Source organism: Ursus arctos, unplaced genomic scaffold (assembly GCF_023065955.2).
Source record: "Ursus arctos isolate Adak ecotype North America unplaced genomic scaffold, UrsArc2.0 scaffold_5, whole genome shotgun sequence".
Classification (NCBI taxonomy): domain Eukaryota; kingdom Metazoa; phylum Chordata; class Mammalia; order Carnivora; family Ursidae; genus Ursus; species Ursus arctos.
In genome coordinates, this window is record NW_026623067.1 from 75,379,181 (window position 1) to 75,401,940 (window position 22,760).

At 35.9% G+C, this 22,760-nt stretch overlaps 2 protein-coding genes across 8 annotated transcripts in view; one reads left to right on the forward strand and one right to left on the reverse strand.

The window, feature by feature from the left end:
• The window catches only part of KIAA0825 (KIAA0825 ortholog), a 376,584-nt gene extending 372,896 nt beyond the window's left edge, over positions 1–3,688 (reverse strand). For 3 of the 5 annotated variants that reach the window (XM_026498622.4, XM_057307500.1, XM_048220968.2), the window contains exon 1: positions 3,226–3,688. The gene's annotated coding sequence lies outside the window, so the exon portion shown is untranslated. The remainder of the gene's footprint in view (positions 1–3,225) is intronic. The other 2 variants (XM_044384011.3, XM_048220969.2) reach the window with 2 other exon arrangements.
• SLF1 (SMC5-SMC6 complex localization factor 1) overlaps positions 3,377–22,760 on the forward strand; it is a 71,103-nt gene continuing 51,719 nt past the window's right edge. For all 3 annotated transcript variants that reach the window (XM_026498608.4, XM_048220971.2, XM_057307501.1), the window contains exons 1-5: positions 3,377–3,499; positions 13,755–13,868; positions 14,024–14,099; positions 15,270–15,510; positions 20,243–20,405. In XM_026498608.4, the coding sequence (XP_026354393.2) occupies positions 13,755–13,868; positions 14,024–14,099; positions 15,270–15,510; positions 20,243–20,405 (594 nt within the window). In that variant the 5' untranslated portion in view covers positions 3,377–3,499. The remainder of the gene's footprint in view (positions 3,500–13,754; positions 13,869–14,023; positions 14,100–15,269; positions 15,511–20,242; positions 20,406–22,760) is intronic.

The window sequence follows — 22,760 nt, forward strand, 5'->3', positions numbered from 1 at the left end:
ATCCATGTCCTCTCAAGGTGGAGCCCCCAAAATAGGAAGCTTGATGGCCCTTCAGGGTCCTCTCCCACTTTCAACTGGGCCTGAGCCCTGAGTCATAGGTGTCTACTCACTAGGAAGGAAAGGATTGCTCCCCAACCAGATGAACAGACTGGTGGGGGGGAACAGCTAATAGGCAGGTGCTGGGTTGTGGCTGGAGTAGAATCATGGGCAATTTTTCATTTTTTTCCTGTTTTGTATATTCTCAAATTTTTAATCTATAACACCTTTGGGGTTAGATTAACTGATCTATAAGGTCCCTTCCAGCTGTAAAATCCTCTGAAGTTAGCTGACTCCTAAGTATTCATCTGAATATTTGAGAAATGATCCTTAGAGAAATAAATTTCCCCGAGTATACACCTAGTTAGTAGATGAGCCAGGATTAAAATCCAATTGGAGGCAGTATAGCAAAGCGGTTATGATAATGGCCTCTGAAGTGAACAACAGTTCACATCACAGCTCTGGCATTTAATGACTGTGGTAACATAGAACGATGTACAAAGCTTGTCTTGGCTTCAGTTTTCTCATCTGTAAAACAAGGATAATAATACTTACCCTATAGTTCTGTGAGGATAAAATGTAACACTACATAGCAGAGAGTAAGCAACAATAAATGCTAGGTATTCTCTTATCGCCTATCTCACTGTCCAGTTTTCTTTGCAGGTGACCACATAGCATTTTATGGATGAATGTAGAGTGGACATTATATTTCAGCATCAAAGTGAGTAATGATAAATGTTTATATGGTAAGACCCTTTTTAAAAAACGCACAAATACTTCTCTATGGATACATTTTAAAAAGTAATCATCATTCCCTCAATAAATGTTTATTGAGCCCCTGCTATATGCCAGACACAGAGCTAAATGCTGGATATGAGATAATGGAGAAAACAGATACAATCTCGATCTTCATAAGCACTGAAATTTGACTGGAAACAAAACATCCCTGAGATCTACCTATGGGATATGCAAAGCAAATATCTTTGGGACAGTGAAATTAATAAATGTAAAAAAAAAAAAATGCACATTAAGTATTTGAGACTAGGTGTACATATATACTTGTGTCTATGCAAGATACTCTTTATAATTAAGTTCTATGTTATAATACTGGTCATTTTAATGAGATTTTAGTAAATTCCCTGACAATTAGGCTATTTCTACTTCTCTACATAAAATAGAATGCTGGAATGCATATGTTTAATTAAGGATACTCCCTTAAAATGTGTGATAAGCACCATCTGCCTGAGGGTTACATGAATGAAATATAACAGTTTTGCTAATAACCAGTAAATAACAATTCCTTACAGGCATTACCAAGTTCAGTTTTATGAAGTTTGTGACCATTCACTCATTTTTTTTCTCCACACATATACACACGTGTGTGTGTGTCCGCTTGTGTGCAAAGCTGACTGAAGAGACATCTGATATTCTGGACTTAGAGTCACCTATACACTGATGGTCTTGAGATTATATTTAAGTGATGATGATAAAACTGGCCAAGAAAAAAAAATGGGTTACTCATATGTCACAGTTACTCTATGGTAATATCTTAAATACTTAACACATTCCTTAATCCTTAATACATTAATTTAAGGAATTCCTTAACCCATTAACACATCCCTAAAATCTCTTTATACTTAGTTTTGCTATCGATTTCACTTTTGAATGTGACATATTGCCTATTCAATTTTACCAGAGTAAAAAGAATGATTTGTGTTGGCGATATTTATAAGAACAGTAAAAAGAGCCAAAGTTTGGAGTTCGGTCAACTATGTTCAAATCTCAATTGTGTCATTTAATTATATAATTTGTGAGAACATCTTTCAGTCTCAGTTACAATGTCTTTGAGTCTCAGTATAAAATGTTTGCATAATAGGAGTAGCATAACTTCTAGGACAGTAGTAACTTTAAGGAATGTAAAGTGCCTGGCAAACCATAGCTATTCGTGGTATTAGTGGTTAGCTATATTAATTTGAAAGAACACAAATCAAGAGCAAGAATTAAAAAAAATACTGCCTGTCTAAAAAGCTACTTGCTATATAAAAACCTGTAACTTCCCTTAAATTACTTACAATCCTTTCAACTGGAGAAATAACAGATTAAATAAACATTGCAAAATTGGGACCAAATAAGATTGTAAAAGTTAGCTGAACTATTATCCAACAAAATTAGAATAGCAATGCGCTGTCCTCAATAAGTTTGCATTACTCAAAAGGTAACAAGGAATTTGGCTAATGTATCAGGGGCTTTAAATTGAACACACTCCATTTTTCTTCATGGTAGAGTAATTTCGAGAACTCTTTCGGAACTGGCTGTTTAGGGGGATCAAAGTTAGCTGCCTTTTAGGGGGAAAAGTGATGATTTAAATATAAGGTGGGGTGGGGAAACTACTTACCTGAAGAAACTGCATTACACAAGAGAGAAGTAGCCATGTTCCCTACATCACTTCGTTCAAATCTTCGTTTGGAAAAACACCTTTTCTCACATTCTCCCTCCGTCCGAAGCAATTTTCTCCTTAAAACTATTGTGGTTACCTCAGACCTCCCTCCCAAATTCTCCTGAATCCTTCATGATCTAAGAAACCTGGAGCAGAGCACGAGCACTCGTTCTGAAAGTACATCTACTTCTTGATTACAGGTTCCAAAAACTAAAACGTGTATGTAAAGCCCATTAGCTCAGGGTAGTCAGGAAAACAAAGCCCCTTCTTACCCAATTCAAACAGCGGCGGGAACGTTTAATTCTAAACACAAACTACTCCCTCATCCCAAGTCTAAAACGTTCCTAAAAGGTGCGACCCAGGGCAATGGAAACAGTACTCAGGTCAAGGATGGTAAATTAGCTCTCGGCAATCAAGGGTAACTAAACCCTGACAATGGGAGAGTAATGACACTCCTCGAATACTGGAAAAAAGACTTGGCACTACAAGTCGCTGTATACATGGTCTTCGGCCTCACTTGGGGATCCGACGTCGAGTTCCAAGCTGGGGAGGGATTTGGCTAGTGGAGAAGGCGGTAAACCGAAGTCGTAGGGCCTCTTCCAGCAGCAGGGGATCAAGCGCCATGGGTTGGATACAGACACCTCCTGGTTTAACTCTCTCCCGCTCACTTCTTGGTCCTGCCAAGATGCTACACGGCGCCCCGACCGGCCGGAAATATCAGGCCCAGGAGGCAACGTAGAAAAATCACTTACCAGTCTCTCCCACGTCTGGCATAGATACAGCAGGAGCCTGGCCCGCCCGCCAGATTCCAGCCAGCCACCCGCTCAGACCACCCTGACGACGGCTCGAGAGCGTCACTGACAACCACCCGGAAATGCTACAATAGTTTCCGGGGCCGCCTAGCGCGCGGCGGGAAATTATTTCCCAGAGCCCGGATTAGTGAGGCTGCGAGTGCTGCAGCGGCAGTCGTCTTCCCAATCACCACCGCCACCCGAGGGAAGCATCTCAGACTCTTCGGCAGGGAAGGTAAAGGGCCTCAGCTTGGAAGACACAGTGTACCCTGACTCTCTGGGGTCGTTTCCAACATGCCCCCAAAGTTTCTGTGGCTCCCGGCTTTGAGATTGGGAAGGGGCTGGGGTTGAGCGCCGGCGGTGCTTGGTTCTCCTGCCTTCCGCAGCCACCATTCGTTCCCACTGGCGCGGACTCGCTGAGCTCTGCGCCGGCGTTGGTGGGCTGCGGTCACAGACCCCGCCCCGCCCCGCCCTTGTAGCGGCTGGGAGGGCCGCCGAGCGTCTCTGCAGTGCAGGCTTGAGCGGCTTCCCCCGCCTCCTGTTTGCGCAGCTCTGCGGGTCGATCCCCTGCCAGGAAGGCGCTAGGCCGCCCGCGTCTCTCGTTTCCATAGAACCGACTGGGACGCCACTCGCGGAGTCTCTTGGCTGCTTTAAATAATTTAGCGTCAGTGCAGGTGGCTGGGATCCCCTAGGCCCACCTACCAGTGACGGGGAAAATGGTGTCATTCTTTTCTCCCTGGTAGAATTTTTTAACATATCCAAGTGGCAATGATTGTATCTCTGCGGCTACTGTATGCCTTTAAACATACACACACTTTTCCCTAAAGAAGGGTGTATGTTCCTGGGAATTATAATGTCTCAGTAGCCTGAAGGCTGGGAACAAGGCTAAATCATTATTCTGAGATTTCTTCCACTTCCAAAGCCTCAGATTAAATATTGAAAAAAAAAATTGATTTGTCACGGATACTCCCTATCAGGATTTGACCCAGAAATTAGATGGAGCTTGGTTTTGGAAGCGACAAGCTCTTTTTTTTTTTTGGCGAATGACTATCCTATCCCCACTCCCCAGGTTTTTTTCCTTGAGAACTTGGAAATGAAGATTTAAACGGAATTTACAGCATACTTATTGTATGACAGAGTGCCTTGTGAACTTTTTGGTTTATGTAGTTAAGTTATGCCTCAGTTCCTAGAAGTGTCTACTGATGTGCAAGATGTTCCCGTTTTAGGAACATTTGACCTGTATTGCAGGTATTGGGGGTGGATTTTTATAAGGGAGTTAATTTGATTATGTCTAACTTAAAGAATATTTTTAATTTAAGTGAACCAGGATGTTTTGAATACTTGAATGTATAAATTATTGTGAAGACAGTTAACCTTCGATAATACAAATCAGCCTCTTTTAGATCTGTTTTCTAAATCCAGATTTTTTTTCACCTTACTGACTTGGGTTCAGTTGTATGATTTAATATTTTCCTCCTTAGAGTAGAAAGCATAAATCATGTGAAACAGTTATTGAAACAGTGGTTGAATGTAGTTACCTTTCATAATCAAAATTCAAACCTTTTATGATTTCCTAACAGTATCCACAGTTTTCACTAATGTCCAAAAACTGTTGGTTTTTTTGAAAACCAATAATATAGCATTATTAATTAGTATTTTTCTGATTAGTTATTCTATCTTTTCACTGCTTAAACAATATTTAAAATGAACAGTTCCATATAGACTGAATAATAAAACCTAAAGAAAGTGATGAACCCTGTTTCTCAATAATGTAACTATAATGGAATATTATGTAACTCTTGTAATTGACTCTCCATAAATATGCTAATGGAAAAGGTATGCTGCACAATGTAGTATATACTATTTCTTCTAAGGACATCTTACTGCTTAAAAGTAAAATATCCCTGAAACTTTTAAGTTGACTTAGTTTTTACTCTTTTTATATTGAAATTATTTTGATGTAGGCTGTTTTGTTATTCTTGATGAAGTCCATATGAACTAGTCTAGTGATTAATTCATATAAGATCTATTTTGAGAGGAAAATAATGAACAATTTCCTTTTTCATAAGAAAAAAAATGGCATTCTTAAGATTGTTCCTAGAAATGCTTTGAAATTTTAGACATTAGTGTTATTTTTATAATTGTTTAAATATTTTCAGTAATATTGCTCGTCTAAATATCTCCCCACCCTCCTAGTAGATTCCTTTACCTGCAGTGTATTTTTCTCTCGTGCTAGCTAAGATAGAGTACTTTCTGAAATTATAATATGGTTAAAAGTATTAGACTAAATTCTGAAATTTAAGTCAAAGTAGTATCGTAGAAAAGGCGTGTAACTTTTTCAGAAACAGGCAGGTGTTTGCACTGAACCTTGATTTCACTATTTTCCTAGCTGTGTATCCTTGAGCTAGTTTCTTAATCGGTAAGATTCCCCAGTATCCTCATCTGTGTGAGAAGGGTAAACAGCATTTAAACTAACGTGTGCTGCGTAGACTGTAGTAGGTCCTCAATAAAAGTGAACTCCTGCTTTTTCAACCTTACATCTTATGTTCCTACTAAGTAAGTAATTAAGTAATAGAGTTCCTGATACAAACTCGTAGCAGATTTGACTTTCATCCCCTATGGCTAACCAACATAGACTGTCTATCCATTCTTTTTTCCCTGAACAGTGTCTCTCTTGTTCATCTTGCTTCCTTAAGGGCCCCTTTATCCATAAAAGTAGCATCTCCAGTTCAGCCTGTTCATTGTATGTTACTGGATAGAGTGAACATCTCCATAAGTCCTCTTAACCTGTCATTTCTTCCTCACCACAGTCACTTGGCTGCAACTGCTCCATTTCCTCCCTCTCCTCAAAGAGACTGAGCATGACTGTTCCTTTCCCAAATAATGCCATTGAAGTAAGAGTATTCCTCAGGTCTTGCCAGTGGAGACCTCAATCAAATAACTACATATGTATGTACAATATGTACAATAATATGTATAATGATTACATATATATACACACATTCCATATCTTTCAAGGATGAGGCAGGAAATGGATGCTACATCTTTAAGAAAAAAATTCCAAAGGCCAGCTGAATGAAATTAAGCCAAAGGCCTAATTTGGCTCCTAGGCCAGGAGGATACAGAATTCCTAAACTCCACTTGATGTTACAGCATTCAGAATCGAACAGTAGTTTAGTCAGTATGAATACAGTGATTTGTATCTACCTTTTGCAATATTGGTTAAAACAGAGATCAACACTTTGACCATTTTCACTTATTTACTTTCCCAGTTAAATGCTTTAGATAAGAGAAACCATGAAAATCTTAAAATTCTTGAATTCAAAGCAGCAATATTGATTTTTTTCAAGGGCTGATATATCCTTTTGAGAAAAGGGAATTTTTAAAGATGATTTTCTTTAGACTTAAAATCAAGGTAGAAGTAGGTTTAAAATCCAAGTAGTTCACTAGAATAACATTAAGAAACTATTAGTTTTCAACCTGGTGGCCTTGAAACGATGAAGAATATTCACTGGAATGGAAAAATGATCACAATGTAATTTTAAATAAAAATTAAGATACAGAACTATATAATAATCTCAATTTTGTTATATATGTTTTTTCACACACACACATAAATCGTTCAAGTTATACCCTCCTTCCCCCCCCCGCCTCCAGATGTTAACGGTGGTATTAATGGGTGCAGGGATTACAGGTGATTTTAATCTTTCGGTATACTTTGTAGTGTTTTTTAAATTTTCTGTAGTCATGGATTAATTACAATTGACAGTAAAAGTTACTTTGGGGGAATTTTTAGTTCTTAAATGCAAATAAACTTTTTAGTAAATCCTTTATTTATCTTAGTTATTAGCATACAACTTATAGGGTGCATTATGTTTTCAAAGTTCTGTGAGACCCTATGGCTGATCATAAAATCACTTGTAATGCAGAGGAGCATTTCCTGCCACAATCCTTGGTAAGCATCCCTGCCCCTGTTTTTTGCAGCACTGTCTTCTTTCAGTTAACCGTTAGACCCTGTTCTTTTATCCTCCCTCCTGAACCAGACCTTTGCATTCATCTGTATTCCTGCCTCTACTTTTCCCTGACTTCTCTTTTCAACATTCTCTGTGTGTCATATTCAAACATGTTCCAGCTATGTGTCATATTGTAAAGAATTCATAAGACCTAAAAAGCTAGTACATAATAAAATGTTCTTAATTATGGTGAGTGCTATAGGTTTATTTGCATTTCTAACTAGCACCAACTGCGGAGGAATTTCAGGCATCAGGGATAGGCCCATGTGGGAGATATTTTGGGAAAGTCCACACCACAGAGACAGTTGCTTTCTCTGCATAAATGCCAGCTCTGTTCACAGTCATTATCTCCTTAGTTGTGTGTATTATATGGTTCGAGGTAAGTAACTAAGTATTTTTTTAATTACTACAACATTTTAAAAATTACAACAGAAGCATTTTCTTGTAACTAAGAATCTAATACATAATTTTTCACTTTTTGGCAGTAAAGATAAAGCCTTTAACTTTAAGTGAATGCTCTCATTTTTGTTTTTCTTTTGTTGTGTTAGGATAGTATGTTCTGATGAATACCTGAAGGAACGCCCCCCTAAGTCCTAGAAAAAGTTATAATTTCCCTGGAAATACCAATGATAGAATTGTATTGCAGTGTATTTACTTATTTACTTGTGCTAAAAGACTTCTAGCAGTTAGCCTTGATCCCCATATCCCCGAATATATCACACACAGGCATATCAGGCTGTTACTTCTTGTTTTCTTAATCCTGCGGGGTCACAGGAAGAACCATTACACTGCCAGTTTTATAAATATAAATAACTCTATCCATGGATCTCTATTTCTATATTTACAGCTATCAATTTTTTCATATATATATGAATTAGATCTAGCTTGTTTGTCGTAAGATGTGGTATTAAAAAGCATTGCCAAATGTATCGTAAACTGTTATTTCAAGTAGGTGTTTGATTATAGGACGCTATTTGATTAGGTTAATGGAACTTGTTTTTAAGACATTGTGCTTCGGGGCACCTGGGTGGCTCAGTGGGTTAAGTGTCTGCCTTCAGCTCAGGTCATGATCTCAGGGTTCTGGGATTGAGCCTTGCATTGGGCTCTCTGCTCAGCGGGGAGCCTGCTTCTTCCTCTCCTTCCCGCTTGTGCTCTCTCTAGCTATCTCTCTCTCTCTCAAATGAATGGTTGATTTGAGAGAGAGAAAGAGAGAGAGAGAGAGAGAGAGTGCTCCTGCACATCAGGGGAGGGGCAGAGGGAGAGAAGGAGAGAATCCCAAGCAGACTCCCCACAGAGCTTGGAGCCCAACACGGGGAGGATTGCAGGACCCCTAGATCGTGACCTGAGCCAAAACCAAGAGTCGGCAGCTTAACCAGTGAGCCACCCAGGTGCCCCTGATTTGTTTAATATTTGTATTTGCATAATGTTTGAATCAGGACATCCTGTTATTTCACCTTTATTTCTTCCCTTTCCTCTTGATTGTTTAGTTTCATATTTAATTGTTCCTTAGAGGAAAGAAACTGCGTTTAAAAAGCTTTCCTGATTTCTACCATTAAGCACAGTTGGTCCTGCTTTCATTTTCCTGTGGACTCTTGCTTTGACAGAAAATGCTGTTAAATATACAACGTGGGTGTTTTTTCCCCATTATAAAGACAATATGATTTAAGATAAAAAGTTTGCATGATACACACCCAAATCACTTAACAATTTATACATCAAAATGTATTAAAATGTCATTAATACTAAACATTCAAATTGTAAAATAGCTGTTAATTAATTTGACCTAAAAGAGGAATATAGTATGATAACTTTTTTCCCTTATAGTTCTATATAACATACATTTAGTTATCAGGAAGCAGAAGAATAAAACATAAAGAAAAACTTTTAAAACTTTCTGGATGATAGCATTACTTTGATTTTTTTCATTGCTTTCTGTATGTATATTCCAATTATTTAACAGTAGTTTCTGTATGTTAGTATTTTAGTGTAGCCAGATAAGATTTTACTTTTTTTTAAAGATTTTATTTATTTATTTAAAAGAGAGCACATGGGTTGGGAGGGAGGATGGAGGAAGTAGAGGGAGGGAGGGAGGTGGAGAGAGAGAGAGAATACCAAGCAAGCTCCACACCCAGCCATCCAGGTTTCCCAAGACTATAGGTTTTTAAAGCTAATTAAACTTACCTTTTTTGGCAGCATTTCTTGAAATAGCCTATGAAATAGCTTTTTAAAACTTTATATGCATAAAAGAAATATAGTAAGTAATGTAAATATGCTTAAAAACTTGTGTCCTCTGATAAGAGTGGCTTTCCAGAAATAGAAAAAACAATTAGATTGCCTTTCCATTAGAATACCAAGATGATATTCACAGATATGATGAATTTCACTCATCTGATATTTCTTAAAGGACCCACCATTTTCTTTTTTGTTTAATTCCTTTTAATTTTTTTTAATGTTTTTATTTAAATTAGTTAACTTACAGTGTAATACTGTTTTCAGGCGTACAGTATAGTGATTCAGCACTTCCATACATCAACTGGTGCTCTTCACAAGTGCAGTCCTTAATCCCCATCATCTGTTTAACCCATCTCCTATCCTTTCCCTCTAGTAACAAACAGTTCTCTATAGTTGAGTCTCTTTCTTGGTTTGCCTCACTCTCTTTTCTTCCCCCCCCCCTTGGCTTATTTGTTTCTTAAATTCCACATATGAATGAAATCATATGGTATTTTTCTTTCTCTGACTTCATTCACTCAGCATAATACTCCCTAGCTCCATTCATCTTGTTCCCAATGGCAAGATTTCATTCTCTTTGATGGCTAAGTAATATTCCTGTGTGTGTGTGTGTGTGTGTGTGTGTGGATTTGTATATTTATATACCACATCTGTATTCATTCATCAGTTGATGGACATAGTCTGTTTCCATAATTTAGCTGTTGTAGACAAGTGCTGCTCTAAATATCAGGGTGCATGTATCCCTTTGAATTAATATATATATTTTTCTATTTTTAGGTAAATACCTAGTAGTGTGATTCGCAGATCATAGGGTAGTTCTAATTTTTACCTTTTGAGAAACCTCCATACTGTTTCCAGAGTGGTTCCACTCATTTGCATTCCCACCAACAGAGCAAGAGGGTTCCCCTTTCCTCACATCCACGCCAACACCTGTTGTTTCTTATTTTAGCCATTCTGACAGGGGTGACGTGATATCTCCTTGTAGATTTGATTTGTATTTCCCTGATGATCAGTGATGTTGAGCATCTTTTCATGTGTCTCTTGGCCATCTGGATGTCGTCTTTGGAAACATGTCTATTCATGTCTTCTGCCCATTTTTAAATTGGATTATTTTGGGGGGGGATTGAGTTTGATAAGTTCTTTATATATTTTGAATACTAACCCTTTATCATATATGTCATTTGCAAATGTCTTCTCCCATTCCTAAGTTGCCTTTTAGTTTTAATTGTTTCCTTAGCTGTGCAGAAGCTTTTTGTTTTGATGAAGTGCCAGTAGTTTATTTTTGCTTTTGTTTGCCTTGCCTCAGGAGACATATCTAGAAAGAGGTTATGGCCTGTGTTCTCCTCTAGAAATTTTATGGTGTCAGGTCTCATATTTAGGTCTTTAATCCATTTCGAATTTATTTTTGTGTATTATGTCAGAAAGTAGTCCAGTTTCATTCTTTTGCATATTACTGTCCAGTTTTCCCAACACCATTTGTTGAAGAGACCATCTTTTTCCCATTGGATATTCTCTCCTGCTTTGTCGAAGATGATGTGACCATATAGTTGTAGGTTCATTTCTGGGTTTTCTTTTCTCTTCCACTGATCTATCTATGTGTCTATTTTCGTGCCAGTACTTTAATGTTTTGATCACTGTACCTTTGTAATATAACTTGAAGTCCAAAATTCTGATGCCTCCAGCTTTGCTTTTTGTTTTCAAGGCGGACCTACCAATTTCTAAAGGAAATTTGTTTAAAGGATTTATTTACACCCCTAGAATTAATAGAAGCATCATTTCTTATTGTGGTCATATGCCTTATAATCCACTTGCAGCTTTATTGTACATGTGTTAGTATGTGTTTTGCATCAGACTAAATCATTATTTCAAGTAACAGCATATTCTTTGTAAAGTTTTTATATACTACTAGTCTATATTAATAGATATTATCATTCAGGAGCTATGTCATATATCCCATAAAATTGGTTGAAAAATTTGATGATTAATACAAGAAAGAATTCCTTCTGCAAGAAGCCACTTAGATTTTATGTACTGATGATAGTATTTTACATGAGTGATGTTTCATAGAATGCCAACCTCTGTTATGTATATTATATAATTTTGTGTCAGAACCTTTTAACTTTTTAGAGAGAGAGTGCATGCATTGTGCAAATAGGGGAAAGGGCAGAGGGAGAGAGAGAGCTAGAATCCTCAAGCAGACTCCCTGCTGAGTGTGGAGCCCAGCTTGGGGCTCAATTCCAGAACCCTGAGATCATGACCTGAGCCAAAATCAGGAGTTGGCTGATAAACCAACTGAGCCACCCAGACGCCCCAGAACCTTTTAACTTTTAAAAAATGTTTCATTGAGGGGTCTTATCCTTATGGACACTTTCTTTATGTTCTGCATCTTCAATTTTAGGATTTTAGAGGGTTAATGCATTATATCCCTTTCCTTCTTTTGGAGCCAATAGAGGAATAAGAAAGTCTGATATTTTGGGGTCAAAATAACAGCTTTTTTACTGAATTAAAATTGGTTTGGAGGAGGTAGCTTTGTGCAACTCCTGTGTGCTTCGTAATACATAATCTCTGAATTCATTTACTCATGAGCCTGCTGGACTACTACTGGCAGCTTCTTAAGACATGTCAGAAAACATTGATATGAACTGTCTTTGCAATATGCTGATTTATCCATCAAAGCATATCCATTTAGTCCTCTCAAGTAACTTCTCCCCCCAGATCAAGGAGTGATGAAGGGTAGAGAAACCAGGTGTATTGTTGGCTGACGTTACTCCTCTTAGAAACCTTAAGCAAAGAAAATAAAGGTTCATCTTAACCCTGAGTAATGTCTTAAATTGTTCATAGTGAGACTTTCTTTGAAGTTTTACTCAAAAATGAATCTCAGTCTTCACATAAACACATATATGTATGTGCTTCATATGTTTTTAGTATCTATCTGTATATATTTGATCTTGGACAATAGAATTTCTATAAAGAGCTCTTGTCTTTATCCACTTGTCTTGTTCTATGTAACACTTGTCACCAGTTGTCTGTTACTATTCCTGGGCTTAAACAGGTATAATTTTTTAGTTTCCTTTTAATTGTCTTTAAAGAGTTCAGCTGCTTTTGCTCTTTAGCATTAATTAAACACTAATCTACAGCTGTAGTGACAAAATTGTTAGAGAAGTGGAAAATTACCGATTTTTATAGTCCTTTTCCTCATCTATAAAAAGAAACTAGATTTTCTCTAAGATGCTATCAGTTCTGAAGTTCTAATGTCATATAAACAAACAAAACCCTGTATTCTCATTAAAACTACTGTGAGGTTGTCTTTCTTGCTTAAATAAATGTGCCACTTCAAATACAAGTGCTTTATGAACTACCTTTATATGTGGATTAAGGTCTCTATTTACATAAATTTGAAAACTGTGATTTTTTTTCTGCCGCTTTTGCAGGTGATAAAATTAACATATGAGCAGAGTTAAGAAATACAGATTGGGAATAGAATCCAGGTTCATTATAATGTACCTAGCATACTAAGTTAGTTGGTGTAAATGCTTTGGGAACATGCGTTCTATCAACTTTTGTAATGACTTAGGTACTCTTCAATATTTGTCCACAAATATTTTAAAAATTATTATAAAATTTGATTAGGTTTCATTGTCCACGGTGTGCTTGTTTCAGAAGCTATTAGCAAAAACAGTGCTTTTAAAATGAAGCTGGTATTACTATGCTAATATTTATATAAATAATCCTTTCTGAAGTATTATATTCATTCATCAGTGTGTTTTAGTGTCAAGTAACGTAGGAACACATTCAATGTTCAAACCACCAAAAAAAAAATCTATTTACAGTCACATTGTGGGAAGATAACTTTTTTTTTTTTTTTTTAAAGATCTATTTTAGAGAAAGAGAACATGTGAGTGGGGAGGGGCAGAGGGAGAGAGAGAATACTCAAGCAGATTCACCGCTGAGCCCAAGCCAGATGCAGGGCTCAATCCCAGGACCCCGAAATCATGACCTGAGTCGAAATCAAGATTTGGCTGCTTAACTGACCTGAGCTACCCAGGTGCCCCAGGAAGATAGCTTTATAAATCAATTTCTATTGCACATAAGCAGTCTTAACATTGGTATTTACAGTAAAGCCTTGTATGTTTAATTCATTATGTTTTATTTTTTTATTTTTAGCACTCGTAGTTAAGAAAAAGTAATGTCAATCCTGTGAATATTATCTTTAACATATGTTATCTTCTTTATGTGTATACATGTTAGATGGAAGATGGTGCTCCAAAGCATATCATCCAAATGACAGGATTTAAGATGGAAGAAAAGGAAGCTCTAGGCAAATTGCTTTTAAAACTAGATTGCACTTTTATTAAGAGTGAGGTGAGTACAGAAACTTATAAAATATTTAAGATAGACTTGAAAAATAATGCTGGTCTAAAAATGACAAAATGCTCTCTTGATATTATAAGAATAAAGTGAATGTGCTATAAAGGAACTCTTAGTAACATTTTTTTCATTTGCATTTTTCCTTCCAGAAATACAAAAATTGTACACATCTTATAGCTGAACGCCTGTGTAAGAGTGAAAAGTTTTTAGCAGCTTGTGCAGCAGGTAAATTAACTACCTTTCTCCCTTGAAAAAAAAAAAATCTTCATGTTAAAAAAAAAAAAGTAGCTTAATCTGCTAAAGATAGGTAGTATCGTTATTAAATCAAACATAAATGTGGTTTTAGCTGAATATTTTTCTGAAAATATTTGTTAAAATGTTTTTTGTCTGATTTTTCTAAGTAAAGCTTTGTAACACATGAAAATGTACCAAAGAGGCAGGAATACTTACTTAACCAAAGATTTAGTGTAAGTGTTTTATGTCAGAAAAAATCTTTAACAAAAAAGTTGGGCACAGCAATGCCCCCTGCCCATAATGCTTTTGTCTGAGTCTCAGCTGTTCTCAAATAAGTTTGTTTTCTATGATCTGTCATTGGAAAGAATCTGTTTTTGTTCTTCTACTGTGTCCCTTCCGATTCATGATATGAAGCAGTGATCCCCCTATTGTGTTTTTCTAAGCTTTTAAATTTCATAAATCCAACTTAGAACTTAGTGTCTTTCCCTCTCTGTCACCCTTGATGTTTCTTTATAGTTTCTTTTGTGGTTGAGCTAGCATATCATTAGTTCACTGATTGTCCAAAAAAAAAAAAAAAAAAAAAAAGTATTGTTTAACTCAGTAAATTTATTATTTTTTAGAGTAATTTACCAGAAAGATACTTGGTTTTATTATTTTCTCTGCAAATGAAAGCATATATTGTCCCTGCTTTTGAGAAAATTTTACTGATGCCCAGATAAAGGAACTACAGCATGTTATTAGATATTCTGAAAAATTCTCTTCCTCAATAAATTTGTTTTAGAAAGTGTAACATTGCTATAAACATGATTGAAGAAGTTTTTAGCATATGAAGAATAATATAAATCTCAGCCAAAACAGTGAATAGTAATAGTAGACATAGCTTAAGTAATACCACATTTATTTTAGTGAGTCTTAGGATTGTATTTAATTTAGTAATGTTTAGACTTAGAAGCATTATGGGAAAGATTGCATACAATGTTCAGTGACATTGTAGACCTCTACCAAAATTTTGGGAAAACAAACATAATTCAAAGATAATGTTGCATTGTAGCTTAAGAGTCTCATGATGAAAAAGGTCAAACTTTATTTGATATTTGGTCTTTATTGTTGACCATTCATTGGAACCAGAATTCTTTTACCGACAGTTGATTTGCTTTCTAGGAAAGTGGGTACTAACTAAGGACTACATAATCCACAGTGCCAAAAGTGGCAGATGGCTTGATGAAACAACTTATGAATGGGGCTATAAAATTGAAAAAGACTCCCATTATTCACCTCAAATGCAATCTGCACCTAAAAGATGGCGTGAAGAACTGAAACGCACTGGTGCTCCAGGAGCCTTCCACAGATGGAAAGTTGTTCTCCTTGTTAGAGCTGATAAACGAAGTGATTCTCTTGTAAGGTAAGATGAGATCTCATAAAAGCTAAGCAATGAATGAACAAAGAATTTTGATATGCTTGAATACCTTCTTGTGTTTCTTTGAAATTGTTGATTTCGTCCAAATGAGCAATGGTGATTTACTTTTTAATCTCTGAGTTAAGCCATTCTGTACTTAATTAAGCATATGTTGCTAATGGAATAAAATCTATTTTATAGTATTGCTTTAAGTTATTCTTGGGTCTCTGTTTAACTTTCCATGTTAATTCTTTTGGCTAATTCAAGCAAAATAAAAAACTTGGAAGATTTTTGTTTTTAGTTTTGAAGCAATTTTAGATTTTTATAAGTATTTATCAGAAAGGCTTTTTTTCTGGGTTTATATAGTGCAGTCTTCATGGTTCATAATGTTTCCTTCATTATTTCATTTCTTTCTAACTTTTACATCATATTTTTTTAAATTCTTACTAGGTAAACTATATTCCAAGACTGCAGTGACTTTCAGGGGGCTGCAAAGGCCCTTTGTCACCTTTATAGAAGTATAATTTATAGGCAAGTAAAATGCACACATTTTAAGTATACATTTTGATAAATTTGGAGAAATTTATACACCCATATTACGCCCTCACACAGTCAAGATCTGCAACATTAATGTAATCTTACAGTGTTCTTGTCATTACATATTTAATTCTGCCCACCAATACAAGACAACCATTGATTTCCTTCGTGTCACTATACATTAGATTTGTCTTTTTTTTTTTTAAGTTCATGTAAGTGGAATTATTCTATATACATACTTTTTTGATGTAGTCTCATTTGCTTAACTCATCATTTCCGAGATTCATCCTGGTTATTGTGTGTATTAGGAGTTTGTTCCTTTTTGTTGCTGAGTAGTATTCCATTTTGCAGATGTATCGCTATCTGTTTATTCACCCATTGATAGACATTTATTTTTTGTTTTCGGGTTTTTTTTTCCCCCCCACTTGTGCTAATATAAATAAAGCTGCTATGAACATTTGAGTACAGGTCTTCATGTACATTTGTTTTTTCTCTCTCTTGGGTAAATACCAAGAGTGAAATTTCTGGCTCAGATGGCAGTTGTGTATTTAACATTATAAGAAAAATGTCAGACTGTTTTCTAAAGTAGTTGTACTATGTTACATTTCCTCCTAACAATGTGTGAGATTTCAATTGCTGTGCAATTACTTTGGCACTATTGTCCAAAAATCACTTGACTATATTTGTGTGGTGTATTTGTGGGCTTCTTATTCCATTGGTATCTGTGTGTACCTTATACTAAAAGCACACAGTTTTGGTTACTGTAGTTTTATAATGAGTCTTGAAATCAGGTTGGGTGAACCTCCCAACTTTGTCTTATTCAAAACTGTTTTGGTGATTCTGGAATTTTTATATTTCCATATACATTTTAGAACCATCTTGTCAATTTCTACAAAAAGGCAAGCTAGGATTTTAATTGGGATTGTATTGAATCTATAGGTCAAATTGGGGAGAATTGTGATCTTAACAATATTGAATTGTCCTATTTATAGATTCCCTATCTCTCCAGGTCTTTAATTTCTGCCATTAATGTATTACAGTTTTCACTGTACAAATCTTGTACATATTTTGCTAAGTTTAATCCTAGGTACTTCATGTTTTGGGATGGTATTATAAATGGATTGATTGCTCTGAAAGTTTTTATGTGCATCTATTGAGATGATTGGCTTTTCTCCTTTATTCTGTTAATATGGTAAATTATTTTGATCAATTTAAAATGTTAAACCAAATTTGTATTCCTGAGATAAACTGTACTTCATCATAAAGTATTACCATTTTTAATAATTGTGGATTCTAACTGCAGATAGTTTGTTAAAAATTTTTGTGTCTTCAGTCTGAGCAACTGACAACTGTAAAAATACATAAATTTAATATCACGGATTTTTTTTTCTTCCATAATTAGGAATTAAGAAATGGTTGCTCACTCTGACCATTTTTTTTTTTTTTAGAGAAAGAGCTCCTGGGACTTGGGGAGGGCGTGGATCTTAAGCAGGCCACACCCCCAGTTTGGAGCCGGACGTGGGGCTTGATCTCAAGACACTGAGATCATGACCTAAGCCTAAATCAAGAGTCGGACACTTAACCGACTAAACCAGCCAGGCATCCCACACTCTGACCTTTTCTATTCAGCATTTTACTAGCGGTACTAGACAGTGCAATAAGTCAAAGAAAATAAATAAGAGACATAGAGTTAGATAGAAAGAAATAAAAGTAATTGTCTTTATTTCCAAAAGATATGGATGTATACTAAATAATTTATCCAGAAAAGCTATTAGAAGTAGTTGTTGAATTCAGCAAGATGACAGAGTAGTAAGTCACTACGTAAAAATTAATGGCGTTTTTATATGCTAGTAATGAACAATTAGAAATTAAAATTTTAAAAATATATTACCTGTGGTTTTTAGCAGCTTGATAATGTTTCCAGATGTGTGTGTGTCTTGTTTATTATTATTTATTCATGTTACTTGCATGGAGTTCTCTGAGTTTCTTGGACGTGTGGCTTTTTATCTTTTATTAATTATGGAAAATTCTCAGCCATCATCTTGTCTTTTTCTTGTGCTCTATTACCTGTGTTTTAGACCAATTAATTCTTTTCCACAGTTTTTGTATGTTCTGCTTTGTTTTTAACTGTTTTTCCCATGTTTGTGTTTCAGTTGGATAATTTCTATTGACCTGTCATCAAGTTCATGATTCCATCCTCAGTTGCATGCAGTCTGTTCATAAGCTGGTCAAAGAGATTATTCTTTAATATAGTAACTTATTTCTACCATTTTTATGTACTCAGTGCTCAGTTCCTGATCTCTTAATGCAATTTGTTCATTTTTTTCCTTTGTATCTTCAAACATTTCAGTCATAGTTATTTTAAAGTCACTTTCTGATAATTTCAACAAATGGATCATCTCTCTGTGCTTTATACTCCTTTATCTCTTGACAGTGGCTTGGTTTTCTTTTTGTGTATGTCTTGTATTTTTTTTTATTGCTTGTATAGTTTTCACATATAGAGCAATAGAGGCTCAGATAAGTATTTATATCCAAAAATGGGCTTACTTTTTCTGTAAAGCAGTTAGTATGGGTAGTTGAGTTAATCTTGTCAGTTTTTGAGCAGGTTTTGGATTTTGTTAATGGTAGAGTTACCTTCAATGCATCCTTTCTGGTTACTCCTGTGGTGGAGTACAGTTTCTTTGTGCTTAGCCCAGGTCCTGGTGTGCTGGTGGGATTTTAATTGATGTGTTTGCTTCACTCTAAGCTTTCAGTAGTCCCTGCACTGCTGGTCACAGAAGGACTTTTTTGTCATTCTCTTCCTCTCTTGCTTGTTACTCATCTCTAGGTTGGGGGTAAGAGTAAGATGTGTTTTTGGTTTTGCTGATAGACTTCAGTCTTAAGCATTCTTTGTGTTCGTGTTCTCTGGGATTAGGACGTTCTCAATATTTGTGTCTCAGTCCCCCATGGCAGCCTAATTCTGCTTTGTATCTGTGGGCAGGGTTTTGGCAAGAGAGAATTTCTAGCCTCTGCTCCAGTATTAGATTTCTGCTTTGTATGGATGCAGGAACCTATGTTTGAATGGCATTTCTTCTGCTCCTTGTCCAGAGACAGATGGCTTTTGTCTCGTCCAGAAACAGTGGATCCTTTTTTGGGCTATGCAGCAGGAGATTTTTCTGCCCCTTTCTCAGGGTACATGGATTTTATTTGTATTCTCCCAGCAGAAGCAGTGCATCTTTTCCTGGATTCTGAAAGTATATCACTTTCTTACCTTACCCAAATGACTTAGGACGTTTGCTTAATATACGAGAAGGATCCAGGGAAGTGGACCAGGTTTAATGTCTATCTCTTGGTGGGCAGCCAGCCCTCACTGGTCTGCTTGTGCCACCCAGTAAGGAATCTGTTTTCTGCCCTTAATCTTTCTGCTTGCAAGTGAGGGCAGACTTTCTTTGAGTCAGTGACTCTTAGATATTATACGTTGTCATGGTATTTGCACATGGCCCTTCAATTTGTTAGAATTTTACTTGATTTTTACCTACTTTTGTGACAGCTACTTCTCTCCTGCACCCTGGCAAAATGAAATAGTTTTGAGTGTCCAGTCTCTTCACAAAGGGGCTTATCATTATAACTCTTAGGGAAATTAAGTTTCTTGGTTGGTTGTTAACTCAGTTCTCTGATGGGTTCATGAAAAGTTAAGATTTTGAGATTATTTGGCTTTTTCTTATTGTTAAGTGAATGCAGTGTTCTCTTATGGCTTTCTAAATCCTAAGCACAAGCAGAACTTTCATGAAACTTTTGGGATGTTAAATGTTAGTTAATCAAAAACTAATTTTTTAAAAGAATGCTGGCAACTATAGTTCCTTTTTTGTGGTTTAGAATGATTTCCTTGGAGGTATGTTGCCTTCTGAGGTAGCTACTTCCCTAAACTTCTTTCATTATTCTTTTGGCTTATGGAGGTGACTTTTCCTTAGGGAATAAATTCAATATTCTTGATTCTTAAAAGTCTTTCCGTATCAAGAAATGGGTAAGTAGAAAGAAGAGCGTGATTTCTTCACCATCTCTGAGCAAGTTATAATTTAAGTAGTTATTCTCCATGGCACTCAAATAACTCGGGAACTTCATTCTTTCAGAAAGTTCTACTCCTAGGAAGTAACTGATTTTTATAATTTGCTGAATATGCTTTAAAAAAAATACTTTTTGTACTATTTACATTTTTATTTAGAGTTCTGGAGGCTGGAAAAGCAAATGTTATTTTACCAAAAAGTTCACCTAGTGGAATAACTCATGTGATTGCTAGTAATGCAAGAATCAAGGCTGAGCAAGAAAAAGACCATTTTAAGGCTCCATTTTATCCAATTCAGTATCTAGGGGATTTTCTTTTAGAGGTAAGTAAAATAAATAAAAAACATTTTTCAGTGTTCATTTTATAAAATATTGATATTGTGAAATACATTAAAAATTAAAATATGTTCTGAAAAAAATTAAAATATATTCTGAAAAAAATTAAAATATGTTCTGAAGTTTAAAAATACAGTGATAAGTATAGTTGACCCTGGAATTACATGGATCCACTTATAAACATTTTTTTTTATAATTCAGTACAGTACTATAAATGTATTCTCTTCATGATTTTCTTAATAACATTTTCTTTTTTCTAGCTTACCTTATTATAAGAATAGAGTATGTAATCCATATATGAAATATATGTTAATCAACTATTCTATTGGTAAGATTTCTGGGCAACAGTAAGCTATTAAGTTTTGCGGGGGACTAAAAGTTATGTGTAGATTTTGGACTCCGGAGGGTGTTGGTGCCCCAATCCCCACGTTGTTCAAGGGTCGGCTATAATTAAAGTGACATATTTTTAAAGGCAATTGCTCTCAATTATTTAAATATTTGAGAATATTTCTGATAAACATGGAAAAAACTTGCTTGTTGTGTTTAAAATTTGTCTTATTTTGTGTCTCTATTTTAGTTTTCTGTGCTTTAATGATATTTACCACAAACTAATTTTAGCATTTTAATGTCAGAGTATAAATAAAATAGCAGTGGACCATCGTATCATATGGTATCATTTAAGAATTTGTGGGTATTTTTCCCATGGGGAAAAAAAAAAGAGGACGCTATTTATAAGGATTTAGAAATACTTTCCTGTCCTGTTCCTTTACCTCCCTCTTCCCACTTAGTGCAGAGACCACTTCTTAAGTTGTTTGAATGGGAGCAGTCCTAGAAGAAATTTTTAAGAAGAGTCAGCTCAAAGTAGAGAAACCTCAGTATGTCTGAAAAATACACCTTGATCTTCTAGGAATAACTGGTTCCTTAATAGTTTCCATCTCAATCGATACTATAACCTTTTATCTAATAATTTATGTTAGAGACCTGGGTATCACCCTTGAAACCTTCCTTGTCAATCACCAAGTCCTGTTGATTTTATTGTCTTAAATACCAGTCAAATCACAGTGCTGCTTCCTATATTAACATCATACTGAGTTCATCCTCTTTCCCCTCCCCTCCTAGAATAGACTCTTAATTACTCTACCTTTTAACTCTTGGTAGTGTACTGATTACTCTTACCTTTTTCTGCTCTAGTCCATTCTACTGCATTCAGAAAGAACAGCCAAAATGCTCTGTGTAAAACAATTCTAATCTTGTCACTGTCCTACTTAAACCCTCCAATGGCTTCCCATTGCCTTTAGGATAAAGTCCTAAACTTCTAACATGGCTTAAAAGCTCCCCCACAGAATTCTTCTCAGTCCTGCCTTTCAGGTGTATCCTGCTCAATTTTTTCTGTGCTCAACTGTAGTATAACAAAACTGCCTTCTCCCAGTTTCTTAAACAGGCTAAGCTACTTCCTACCTCAGTGTCTCCTCAAAAGCTACTTTTTCTCCCTGAAAAGGAGAGAAACTCACTCTCCGTGCCTGCCTGCCTTCTGTTCAGCATTCAAATTGCAGTTATAATGATGCCTCTTCAAGGAATCAGCTAGCCAATGACTTGGTTAATATCTGTTTTCCCCATCTAAACCAAAAGGACCATGTCATCAAGATGATACCTCTCTTTTCCATAGTTCTATCTGAATCTTCTTTCATAAAGCCTGGCACATGAGTTCTCATTTTATGTTAAATTAATAGAGAACTTATGAGTATCTTTGAGTTTTCCAAGAGTAGATGTAATACGTCATTCTATAATAACCTCTCCCTACTGAGTAGCAGCAATGTAGATTGGGAATTTGACCTTATTTCAAGGAATGGATCTGTTTGGACTATAGATGATCTTGTTGCTTTTGACAATGATTGGTCTTGGAATGGGCATGTGAACCAGTTCTGATCCATGGGAAATGAAAAGTAGTATGTAGGAAATTCTGGGAAGTTTCTTCATCCTTCTGAAGAGATAGCCACTGGCAGCCTGGCTCCTGCTAGATGTAAACATGGAAGAATGTAATCTAAATCATTACTAGCAGCCAATTTTTGACCATGAGGGGGAAGTATCCTTGAGATGAAACCAACTCTGTAGATACCAAAATGTAGAGACACAATGTAGATCCTTGCAGAGATACTTGAGTTGCTCGATTAGCAAACCCTGAAACCTGTCTTAGCACTGGACCACATTACCGTGCTGTGAAGTTATAACACGTCCATTTCATTTACATTACTTTGAGTTGGTTTTCTATTATTTACAGCCAAAAGCATCCTATCTGATCTATGTACCTGAACAGCTTAACTGTTAATAGAATGAAAGCCATT